The sequence below is a fragment of the Pygocentrus nattereri genome, chromosome 1 (assembly GCF_015220715.1).
Source record: "Pygocentrus nattereri isolate fPygNat1 chromosome 1, fPygNat1.pri, whole genome shotgun sequence".
Lineage (NCBI taxonomy): Eukaryota > Metazoa > Chordata > Actinopteri > Characiformes > Serrasalmidae > Pygocentrus > Pygocentrus nattereri.
The window spans coordinates 42,611,651-42,623,692 of NC_051211.1; the positions used below are offsets into that span (position 1 = coordinate 42,611,651).

Here is a 12,042-nt window from a genome sequence, read left to right on the forward strand (position 1 = left end):
TACATAAAGGGACAAGGTACAGGCTGAATTCAGGCTTTGTAACAGCCGTGTTTATTTTGTTTTTTTTTTTGCTTTGCAACAAACCTTTGCCTTTTTTACAGATAACGGAATGCTATACAGTGTCAGAAACCACATTAGCAAGTCCATCTGAGATTATTTAAAAAGTCAGCATGGTTTGACGTAAGTGCAGCTAATTTGCACTGTGGGGAATAAACATCCTATAACTTGTGTGCTTGTGATATATTAGCTTCAAATACATTGTGACTAATCAACTATGCTTGTAATAAGCAGAAAATTGTGTACACATTTCTTTAACCTTGTCTGAGCAAGCCCTTCAGGTTCTTTGTCATCAATAGGTTCCTGAGAGGCTGAGGGAAGCATAAAGTGACTCCAAATCACACTGCAGGCTTTCTTAGCTAGCGTATGTTGACCTGTTCGGTACGCCACCTGGAACAGAGAGAGTCAAAGTTGATTGGTCTAAGCCTTACCTGTCACAACACATAAAACTGTGCCCCATAGTTTCATGTGCACCTACTTGAGCCAGGTGGGCCCAGGTTGACAACAGTGGCAAAGGCAGAGATGCTAGGAGAGGTCTGGTGGTTTCTCCAATGGTGTTGCCAACTAGGTTACCTTTAGCATCGTAGGCAGCAACAGCAAATATGTACTTCTGATTGGTCTCCAGCCCACTTATATGGAACAGAGGTTGACCTCTAGAAGGAACCTGATTGAAATCACAGATGACTTAATAGACAGGTGATGTGCAATCTACTGGGACATGGTAGTCAAGGAGAAAATACAAATATCAATTTAAATGTACATGCTGTCACTTTCTATATTGTATCTCTGGATATAATAAAAATAGAATTAATAAAGAAAGGCCTACTGTATCGCCTGTGCCAGGAAGGTGGCCGTCTCCAATCCGCACTTTATAATTACGACCCTCCACTTCTCTACCATAAATACGGTACCAGCAAACCTGCACAAAAACAAAAGTACAACCAGAACAAGTAGAAAAATATCAGTTGTCCAAACAAACAGCTGCAAAGAGTTGACTTAGTTATAGAACAAAGTTAATGCATCATTTACTTTATCAAAGTACTTTACAATGTCCTCTAATTTAATTGGTTATTCTAACTGATTGCATACTACAGGAAGAGTTAAGGGTTGTATAGCTTGAATAGTTCAGCATAGCATCATAAAAAAACAGAGCTTGAATAATGGCGATGTGAAGGGTGAGAAGTTGATTAATCAAATAATAATCAACAGACTCATGGATTGTAGTGCAGTGCCATCGTGACAAGCACCTTCTCCTCTAGAGTATACACTGCTGGGGTGAAGGTCATAGACCAGTCAGTACAAGAGAGCAGGACAGGAGGTGGAGGAGGAGGACTGCCATCTTCTCTTCCTGATACCACCTCTGCAGGAGAAGAAGCACCAGCTATTCTCTTCTCTTCAGTTTTAGCTTTCTCCATTAACACGACAGCCTCCTGGAATCAGAGAAGACAGAGAGCAATACAGACTGTCAGTAATGACTATGTAGGCTCTGAGTGTTTTGCTAGAGTTAAACTTTGTTTTATTTGTTTCATGCGATGAGTCTCCACACTTACTTCAAGTAGCTTTTTGGTACTTCTGCTAGTGGGGTCCTTCCTGTAGGAAAGTAATGCCTTCTGTATCAGGAAAAGAGCTTTGGAGACTTTGTTCTTTTTGATCTTCTCCAGCAGCACACTCTCTGTTTAAAAATACACCAAGAGGCTTTACTGAGATGGGCTGCAGCATATACCTGAAGCCTCCAGGATACAACTTGGAGTGCATGGTCATTTTCAAAGATGCAAAGTTACAACCAGTTATTCTCACCTGTTTTGGATCTCTTTGAATGTGCTTCAGAGGGCTGCACCACTGACTTCTTTATTCCCTCAACATTCTCATCATCTGAGAAGAAGAAAAAGCACCATCCAAGTCACATACTATATACAAATGCAATGTATTTATTTTTTTTGTTCATAGGGTCTCACCTGGGAAGGTATCTAGAAGTTTAAGAAACACTCTGTGATGGAAAGCCAGCAGTTCAACATGTAGGTCCATGGAGAGAGCACTGACTGATGAAATGCTGGTGCTCTCTGGCTGTCCACTCTGAGGAGCGTCACCACATTTCTAGTATAAAAGGGGAAAAACTACACTACTGAACTAAACTACAAACATTTCATGATTCACCCTTACAGGGGAATTTCACTGACTGTTAAAAATCCTACATAATTCAGATGTCAACAAAGCCATTGAGAGTGGTTTGATGCAAGATGCTCCACTCTAGAGAAACTTACCATGTCAGACTTTACACAGTGGCGGTGATAGGAACCAGGTGTCCAGGGTGCTTAATGCCTTTAAAAGCTCCTTCAAATGTAAACTGTAAGCTTTTACATGTAATAGCTACAAATACATTGCCTGATGCCTGAAACATTGTTCTCTGATCATTCTGAGATAAAGTTTTGGCCTCCAATGTATTTTTAAAATAGATTCATGATCGAGAGGTACATGCAGGGCATTGCAAGGAAAAAAGTACCCAAAGAACACTTATTTTTTGGAATAACCACTGCTATACCATTATCAACATTATGTATGAAACTCAGAAGACACATGTTGGTTAAATTGTGATTTTTGGATAGCAACTACAATATTTCAGTGCTATATTTGCACTGTAGACACTGTGATCCATGGTTTCTACAATTAACCATGTCACATCAAACCACTCTGGATGACTTTGTCTACATCTTAACCACTGCATTACTGCATAATTGGTGGAATTCACTTTTAAGGCACACAGTATGTACAGGATCTTAATCTCTGATCTTATGAAGCATCAAAACCTATTTGAATTCTTCTGGCCAGTTCCATTAGGTGCTCTGTATCTAAAGTCTATGTATCAAGGTTTTTTGCATTTGAAAATAGGGTGATTTTATTTGGTCAAAAAATAAGCTCATACTTTATTGAATACTATAGTAATTAGTAATGACATTCCAAAATCAATGTAATTGAAACACCACCTTCAGATTATATTTACATCCTTTGGTATGTAGTATTGGTACACATGACAGTTATTCATTCTTTTCATGCATGTGGACTGATTTCAGATCAGGTTCAGCAGACTGTGTACAGTACTACCTGCAAGAACACAGTGTCAGAAATGGCTGAGGCATTACAGGGGAGAGATGCAGCCCTGCCTCTTGACAGACACTCCAGGCCTCTCTCCAAAACACCACACGCCATCTTCAGCACCTCTTCCTGGGACCTCTGTAGTAAAGAAAAGACAAGCACTAATTACTGAACACACTTTAAACCTCAGCCAGCAATTCAATCATTTGGCACTTTTACATAGATTAAAATAAGAGCTCATTCGGAATAACTAAATAAAAACATATTTTTACAGAAGCATACCATGAATGTTATTTGTTTCTCCACAGGGGTGGACTGCAGACTGCTGTATTCAGTTGAGGCTACAGAGACAAAAGCAAAGTACTAATTCCACACAGTTCACATATGTGGATGTGATGGACTGATTTAGGCATGCTATACAGAGCTAAGTGAATTGGGTAATTTTGTAGTACTACACTAGGCATAATGTATGTTTGTTAAACTAGCAAAACAGAGTTCAGCTGTATACCTGTTTTTATACCAGACTGTGGAGGAGAGTCTGCACTGCTCTCCAGTACCATGGCCAGCCTAAGAGTCATCTCAGCCACCATCACTGGGTCCATTTCTGCAAGTTGGCAGACTTGAGCCACCTCACACAGTAGGAACAGAGTCTGTACCCACTATATAACACAGTGAGCATTAACATCAGTCTATTTTAGCAATAAAACATCCTAACACAGCCATACATCCAGTACAAGATATCAAAGAATAATGTATTTGCATTTTTAAGCAAAACTTGATATTGAAAGTGTAATTAAGCCAGAAGCCACAAATCATATATTAAGTAATAATCACCTTGTCTTGGTTCTCTGTCTTTCCCAGGTAATGTACTTGGTCATAGTGTCTTGCTTGAGCTCTCTGAAACACAACCTTACATTTAGCCCAGAGGAACAGCACAATATCCAGGACCATGTCCCCATCCACCTGTATGTCCTGCATATAGAAACAAATAGGCATACATGTGCTGTCAGTCATTCTTCACTGCTGAGCTTGAAAAATTCTACTGGTTGAGTAAGTGGCATGGAGCTGACCTGGGCTGATTCACAGACACATGCATGTAGAGTCAGGACCAGATTCAGGAGCTCATCTGTCATGGTTACCTGACCCACACTCTTGTCTTTATCTGTGAATGAAAAAAAATAGACGCGAAGGGGGGGAAGAAGACAGATTATACAGCACAATTTAGAAAAGCCACCACCATCTTACATCATGGACAGAGTTGTCTAAAAATACACTTTAGCAAAAATGTAATTTGGATAATTGTCCACTTATTAAAAATGAAGACGATCAGTCAAGATATGTTTAGTGTCCTGGACAAAAGTACTGGACTTTAGCCTTCAATATGGCTGCTCCCACTGTTTTAGCTATGTGATGTACATAAATAATGGTATGTCTGCAAAGTAAGTAAGTCTATGTGAGAAAGCTTAACAGCTGGCAAGCGTGAATAAGTGATAATTTAAGCATGTAGTTTACACAATAATATCTAACGTAGAATAAGCTTCAATTAACTGTCAGTTACATTTGCCTCACAGTTCCAGTGCAAAACTAAAGAAGTGAGTTCACCTAGTGGGTTAAATCGACTTCATTTGCAGTGAGGTAATGGCTTTAATTCAAATTTTGGGTAAGAAAGGGTTCGTACCATTTAAAGCCTCAGTCATGACAGGATCCTTGTTACCCAATCGGACTTTATGAGTCAATAAAAGGTGCTCTAAGGCTTCCAGCAGAGTGAGCTCCAACTCAGCTTTCCGGAAGAAATGGCCCTCCAGGTTCTTCCAAAAAGCAAGAAGCAAGAATGCAGAAGGCTATGAATGCACTGAATACTGAACTGACATCCATTTGCTCCACAGAAATTACATTGTTTTATTTTATCAATCGACTTACAGACAATACTGCCATAAGGTTGTCTGTAAGGCTGCGAAACGCGTCCCACTGTTCATATCTGAACAGCAGCTTCACAAACTTCACAGCAGATTCCACAGGGATCTGATTCTTCCCTATGTAATATAAATCAGTTTGTTTATACACAGTGTATTAATAATTCATTAACTGCATTCTAAGCTTCAAATCAATTTAAAAAAAACTTAAAAACAGGATAAAAAAAATTACTCCAAACACAAAATTCTAATCAAATCTAAGACTCACCAGCTGTTGCCATTTCCATGAGTGTGAAAGTAGATGTGATGGCATTTAAAGAGGGAGGCAGGCTCTCATTGTAAATTCGATATGAGGAGCCTCCGTTTCCTAAAGCAAAAGAAAATGTTCACAGTTGTGACCAATTCTTTCTGCCTTTGTAGGAGCTGTGCATTGATATACACTGTAGTATCGTTTTTTACTCACATTATATATGTGCTTTATTAAGTGCTTAAAAGTCAGTTATTCATATTATACTATTTACAGAAGGGTGACAATTTTAAGGAAAAGAACTGATTAAACAAGTGGAGAAATGCATGCAGATGTTTGCAGATGCACAGCATGACACAACTGACCAATTATCCTAGCATGCTTTGCATGTAGATAAATTGAGCAGGCCCAGCTGACCTCAGGATCAAGACGGCAAGAGGAAAAGATCTACGTGACTTTGAAAGATGGTTAATTATTGGGGCATGGGTGGCAGGAGCTTCAATCAAATAGGCCAAAGTGACATCCGCATTTAGAGCTATGAGAAAGACATCAGTAAATAGGGTTGGAAATTGTAGTCAAACATGCACATTCAATGACAGCGATGCTTGTGTATCAGTGATATGTAAGGAAAAACAGAGCAGGTGCTCCTCAGGTGATGTCAGTGTAGTCCATGATCACAGCGTGTCAGCAAGAACAGTCCATCCACAACTAGGTTTGCAGTGCATAAAGATGAATGAATTCAGTGGTGTAAAAAAAATTGGCATGGGTCTACGGAGAAAAAAGTGATACGGTCACATGAGCCATCCTTCACTATATTCCAGACAAATAAGTGGGTGAGTGCATGTGTGCGTGAAACATTTCTCTCCACCACCACCATCAAATCACCAATGGTGTTGGTGTTCCATCCTTCCAGTACAGTTTCAGAGACTTGTAGAATTTACGCCAAGGTATACTAAAGCTATACTCGAGCTTTGTAGCAAGCCAACATCTTACTAACACACTTTGTTGTTTTTTCCTTAATCTATTACCAGTCATTGCTAACATGCAATCAAACTTACAAGGATATACTTGTTTCTCACTACCTGCATGCTTATGTTTCATCTTGTGTAAGTACAAGTTCCAGGATAACTAGCTGTAAAGACGTTTAAGAAAAAAATCAAAACAAAACAAAACAAAACAAAACAAAAAAACATGCTGGGATGGAGAGGTATACCGGACAGTATGCTGATGCCGGCAGATATGAGTTCCAGTGCCACCTCCTGGATCTCAGGTTCGTCAGACATGCCTGTGTGCAGAGGTCTGCAGGAACTGTCCCACAGCCCCTCCAGCACTGCCAGGAACTGAGCAGCATTCCCCTCAAACAGCTCCATTAAGATCTGCTCAGTCAGCGTCCGAGGCCATGGAATCTTGAGGGAGAGGAGCGAGCAAGTGAGTGGTTATAGTTATATGTACTATATAGTGATTGCAACTATGGAAGAAAAATACACTCACATTGTGACCTTCCTTGAGACTGCTCTTCTGTTTAGGTCTGAAAAGTCCTTTGGGTTTCTTCCTCGGTTCATACACTGAGCGTTTAAATACCATCACTGCAAGCTGAGCTCAACACAGAAACAGTATATGGAAACACATGAAGAAAACTCACCGTATCACACTAATAGAACAAGCATTAAAGACCTGTGCTTTGTATCTTAAATCTTAATAATGGTGCGGAAGTTTTACTTAGGCCTTAACTTGATGGCAATTATTTGAGCTGATCAAAATTATTTTCTGCAGTTTTCAGCTTTTGCAATCATATTATTATTATTATTATGTTGCAACAAACAGAATATGAATTGTGTTGGGAACTGAGTGAAATCAGCTGGGTTGAGGCAATTACTTGTAATAGAAACCAGATGAGAGCTACTAATTCTCAGCAGCTAAGAAACAAGATAGCTAATCAGGCAATCTGGGCACTTTAGGCTTGTGCTTCAATAGTTGCACACAGTCAACAAAAAAAGACGACTAAACTGTCAGTCATAACTACTTATATGGCAGATAAGTCATGATTGTGACCGTCTTAGTTTTACACATACTTTGATGGTGGCTTCTTTGAAGGCTCGCTGTGTCTCAGCTGATGAAGGTGAGCCACTCAGCTCCTCAAGCTTTCCCAGTTCACTTACTTTACCAAGAGCTCTTCTAGCAAAAACCTGGTCAGGAAAAGACAAAACTGAGTCAAAATCCTAAACCTAAAAATCACTTCATCTAACAGTGACATAAAAATAATAACAACTATGCTCTTTTTTTTAATGTACTGTATGCATCAACATTCCTATGTCCCATATAATGTATGTGCCTTTGAATACCACTTTATATAGTTTACATAATTATTTCTCATCCACAGGTCACTGAAACAAGGAGAACTTCTATTATAAGTGTGGACTGATATTTGTGGACCGTATTTTTACATAACCACTGTAAAATTAATGTATTGTTAACCATGTATCGTCAGTCCTCTGACCTTTACATCTAGAGCTCTATTGATGAGTTTGAGAGGAGAACCATACCACCATGCCCGTCAAGAGTGAGCACTTTCTTACTCCAAACTCACAGACAGCCCCTTCTCTAGCGCTGATGTGAAACTGACCTCTGCCTGAACCGCAGCCTGGCCATCATAATAACATTCACACACAGCACAGTAGAGTGTGGCCCTCCAGGGCAAAAACCTGGGCATCAACAGTGGAACAGATGTCTCCAGACACACACAAGCCCACAGCAGGTACTCTAAAGCCTGAGAGAAAACAAAACAACATAGAGCTTAAAAGCAACTGGACATCTTCATTCAAAACACAATCCTCTATGACCCATGCTGTCACTGAAAACATGTTTGGGTGGGTACCTGCGCAGCATGGCTCACGGACATCAGGAACCTACATATGTTGTATATGTGCAAAGAACCTGAGGAGATAAAGAAAACGCTTCCACTTTCCAATCAATATTTTACATCATTTTATGTTAAAGTGAAGTAGCTTGCATTAGCTATAGTTGCATTAAATACCATTATATAGTAACCAGCACAAGCTCTCATGAGGCAAAATGGCTTGCATCATGATGCGCAAAAACGTCAAAATCTCCAGCAGCTTCTGTAGCCCACTCGGATCTGGCCGCTTGGATCTCTCCCGCTCCAGGTGGAAGGTGCACAGACACTCTCCCTGCAGAGCATGGAACTAACACATACACACACAGTTGACCAATCACCAGCTATCAATTGACATGCCTAATGATTAGGGGTGTAAAAATACATTAATTCACTGTAATACATGGACCTGAAAGGGTCATTCTGTGTGATCTAAGATGCTAATTTCATGGGGGGTCAGTGAATGCTGAGGCACATAGTGCACCGAGGTCGCCAACTTTCTGCAGAGTCAATCGCTACAGACCTCCAAACTTCATGTGGCCTTCAGATGAGCTCAATGTTTCAATGGTCGAGCAAATGCATCCAAGCCTTACATCACCAAGAGCAATGCAAAGCATCTAATGCAGTGGTGTAAAGCGCCACCGCTGGACTCTAGAGCAATGGAGACGTGTTCTCTGGAGTGACAAATAATAATTCTCCGTCTAGCAATCCGATGGATGACTCTAGGTTTGGCTGTTTCCAGGAGAACGGTATTTGTCTAACTGCATTGTGCCTAGTGTAAAATTTGGTGGAGGGGGGATTATGGTGTGGGGTTGTTTTTCAGGAGTTGGGCTCGGTCCCTGAGTTCCAGTGAAGGGAACTTTTAATGCTTCAGCAGACCAAGAGATTTTGGACAATTTCATGCTCCCAACTTTGTGGTAACAGTTTGATAATGATTGCATCAGTGCACAAAGTAAGGACCATAAAGACATGGATGAGCGAGTTTGGTGGAGGGGAGATTATGGTGTGGGGTTGTTTTTCAGGAGTTGGGCTCGTCCCCTTAGTTTCAGTGAAAGGAACACTTAATGCTTCCAACATGACTGCACACCAGTGCACAAAGCAAAGTCCATAAAGACATGGATGAGTGAGTTTGGTGTGGAAGAACTTGACTGGCCTGCACAGAGTCCTGACCTCAGCCCCACAGAACACCTTTGACATCAAAATGAACAACAGCAGCCTTTCTGACAGCTGGTGCTGCTTACAATAAGCCTTAAAAAAGTTCATGTAGGTTTATGTTATCGTGAAAAGCTTAAGTTTCATCATGTGGCGTTATGAATGCCAGATATACTAACTAGCATTTATAAACCTAGGCCTAGCTCAAATAAAATGCAGGTGACATTCTAAGGGTGAAGGTCTCTAACCATAAGCTTTGCTCCTTCAGTAACAAAGCCCTCTGGAAAGAATGACTGCTTGAACTGTTCCACATCTTTGATGCTCTCCAAGCCAGAAGTGCAGAAGTGGTGCAGATAGCGCCTGTAGCCCTGCCACTGCGCCAGCCTGAAAAACTACAGACAGAACCATTAACCAGTTACAACCCAGCCTAACATAGACCTGTTTTAACACAACTGCCCACAAAGTCCACTGACTTAATACAGAGTGCAAGCACTGCCTGAGTGAAAGCAACCTAGTTTAGGCTACATTAGCTTATGTCAGATAGCATGTCAGTCAAACTAACCAATGTAAAAACGTTGAAATGGATGGACGAATGGAAGGAAGGACTTACTTTACTCGCAAAAAGGAAATCTGCGATTTGCAGCAAGCGTTCATGAAAATAAGGAGTGGGAAGACGAGGTTCGTATTTTTTCCATATATCAAAAAGTTTCATGGACCTGCCAAACACAAAGGTAATAATTTACATGAACATTACAGTTAAACCCAGCACAAAATTCAACTCAGAATACGTTAACAAGCCAAATATGTTACTGCTTCGTAACAAACAGACTAAGTTAAGCATATTATCTCACCCTCTAGAAAAAGACGAGTGGTCGAAGCTTGGTGAGTCACGAACTCTCTTCATGTGTAATTTGAACTCTTTTAAATCCTTCTCAAAAGAGGATATGACTGGGTTGGATTTGTCTAATTTTCCATAATACGAAGCTGGTAAAGGGTCCATTTCAGAGCTGTCCCCCTACGTTAGCTCACTGGCTAACAGCGGCGGCAAGTTTGTTAACGTTGCCATAGAGACGAGCAGCTTATTGCAGCTACTGCTGTGAGGCCTGCTTCACCATGAGGAAGATAGGTGCCTCACAGCAACTCAAAAACACGAAAAACATACGGAAAAACAGCCAAAATGTTGTATAAATGTGAAATATCTAAAGGATTAAATAAATGACAACAAAGAACACTCGACGCTGTTGTGGTTTAGGTGTGTGAGACGAGAATTCACTGTACACTAAAACAACAGTCAATCTAGCAGGCGGCCATGCTTTATATTCGATATGGAGTGAAACGTTGGTGCAAAAGAGGCATGTGACGTTTTTCAAATCTAAAATTGTAGGGAAAAAATGGAATACACGGTGAAATGTTGTTCATTAAGTGTACTGTCATTCATGTGTGTATAAGCTTTTATTATTAAAGATTAAAATCAGGACACAAAGCCAGATCAGACTGGTCATTTTTTTGTTTGTTTTGGTCGTCCTGTAACGTTGGTGAAATGTGTCTTGTGCCCATTTGGTTCTAAGCCCTCATTTATTTCTGCTATGAGAGATACTCTTTTATAAAACCAGATAGAAAAGCCTCACTGTCCACCAGGCTGAACAGCAGGAAGGTCATCTCCAGCTCTTTTCTCTTTATGGTAGACACAACACCACCACTCTAACTAACATCTCAGCCCAGCACTTTACCATACAGTAAAACACGTAACATCATAAAACACATTAACAACAACAAATAACACTTAGAAATACAATAAATATCCTTTTCCATGAGGGGGGACAGAGCATGCATACCATGCCTCTAAAGCCCCTTCTGAAACACGGAACGTGTGGTGGACAGCAAAATATGTTGTATTTTGGATGCTGGCTAACTGGAATGATCATATTGGGTGACGAGCTAAACCACTGTTAGACCAGCATAAACCAGCTTACACCAACATGGAATTCATGCTGGTCTATGCTGTTTTTTTTCAGCATTGTATGCTAACATGCAAATAACAAGTATCTTATAATAGTATTGTTTATTATTATTATTATTATTATTATTATTATTATTATGCCCCCAAAAAGTGATTTTCAGCAACAGCAATGTCTCAGCATATTTGTTCTTCTGTCTTGTTGGAGATGCATCTCATGTGGCTCCTCATGAAGCTGAGGAAAACCCCTCTGTGAGTAAATGGGGCAGTGTTTAAATTTCATGCTGGAGTTGTTTCCATCGGCCGCTAAATCTGGGTTATGCTACTGCACTTTCACTGAAATTTAAACACTCAGCTCTGTACTGTGTTGGTATTAATAATCAATCATAAAACTAGGTTGGGCCTTTTGCAGGTCACTCAGTTCTAAGTTGTAGTACATTTGTGAAATAAGTTTTTAATACAGGTGGAACCTCATAGCTTTAAAGACTTTGTGTTTTCACAGATATACTGAGCCTACACCGTTTAGGCATAGCATTTTGACCGCCTCCTTGTTTCTACGCCCATTGTTCATGTTATCAGCTCCTCTTACTATATAGACACACTTTGAAGTTCTACAATTACAGACTGTAGTCCATCTGTTTCTCTACTTTATTAGCCCCTTTTTACCCTGTTCTTCTGTGGTCAGGACCCCATGGACCCTCACAGAGAAGATACTATTTGAGTGGTGGGTCAT

General features: G+C 40.3%; 1 protein-coding gene across 1 annotated transcript in view; it reads right to left on the bottom strand.

Annotated features, from left to right (window-relative positions):
- cfap54 (cilia and flagella associated protein 54) overlaps window positions 1-10,499 on the bottom strand; it is a 38,485-nt gene extending 27,986 nt beyond the window's left edge. Inside the window, exons 1-24 of the mRNA XM_017716855.2 lie at window positions 10,204-10,499; window positions 9,963-10,068; window positions 9,601-9,744; window positions 8,342-8,510; window positions 8,183-8,241; window positions 7,931-8,074; window positions 7,380-7,493; window positions 6,799-6,900; window positions 6,521-6,713; window positions 5,329-5,427; window positions 5,068-5,180; window positions 4,826-4,955; window positions 4,218-4,309; window positions 3,982-4,119; window positions 3,656-3,806; window positions 3,430-3,488; window positions 3,157-3,285; window positions 2,013-2,151; window positions 1,855-1,929; window positions 1,608-1,729; window positions 1,305-1,487; window positions 884-976; window positions 536-721; window positions 317-447 (exon numbers count right to left, since the gene is read on the bottom strand). Of these exons, the coding sequence (XP_017572344.1) occupies window positions 317-447; window positions 536-721; window positions 884-976; window positions 1,305-1,487; window positions 1,608-1,729; window positions 1,855-1,929; window positions 2,013-2,151; window positions 3,157-3,285; window positions 3,430-3,488; window positions 3,656-3,806; window positions 3,982-4,119; window positions 4,218-4,309; window positions 4,826-4,955; window positions 5,068-5,180; window positions 5,329-5,427; window positions 6,521-6,713; window positions 6,799-6,900; window positions 7,380-7,493; window positions 7,931-8,074; window positions 8,183-8,241; window positions 8,342-8,510; window positions 9,601-9,744; window positions 9,963-10,068; window positions 10,204-10,352 (3,020 nt within the window). The 5' untranslated portion in view covers window positions 10,353-10,499. The remainder of the gene's footprint in view (window positions 1-316; window positions 448-535; window positions 722-883; window positions 977-1,304; window positions 1,488-1,607; window positions 1,730-1,854; window positions 1,930-2,012; window positions 2,152-3,156; window positions 3,286-3,429; window positions 3,489-3,655; window positions 3,807-3,981; window positions 4,120-4,217; window positions 4,310-4,825; window positions 4,956-5,067; window positions 5,181-5,328; window positions 5,428-6,520; window positions 6,714-6,798; window positions 6,901-7,379; window positions 7,494-7,930; window positions 8,075-8,182; window positions 8,242-8,341; window positions 8,511-9,600; window positions 9,745-9,962; window positions 10,069-10,203) is intronic.
- Window positions 10,500-12,042: the final 1,543 nt, after the last annotated feature.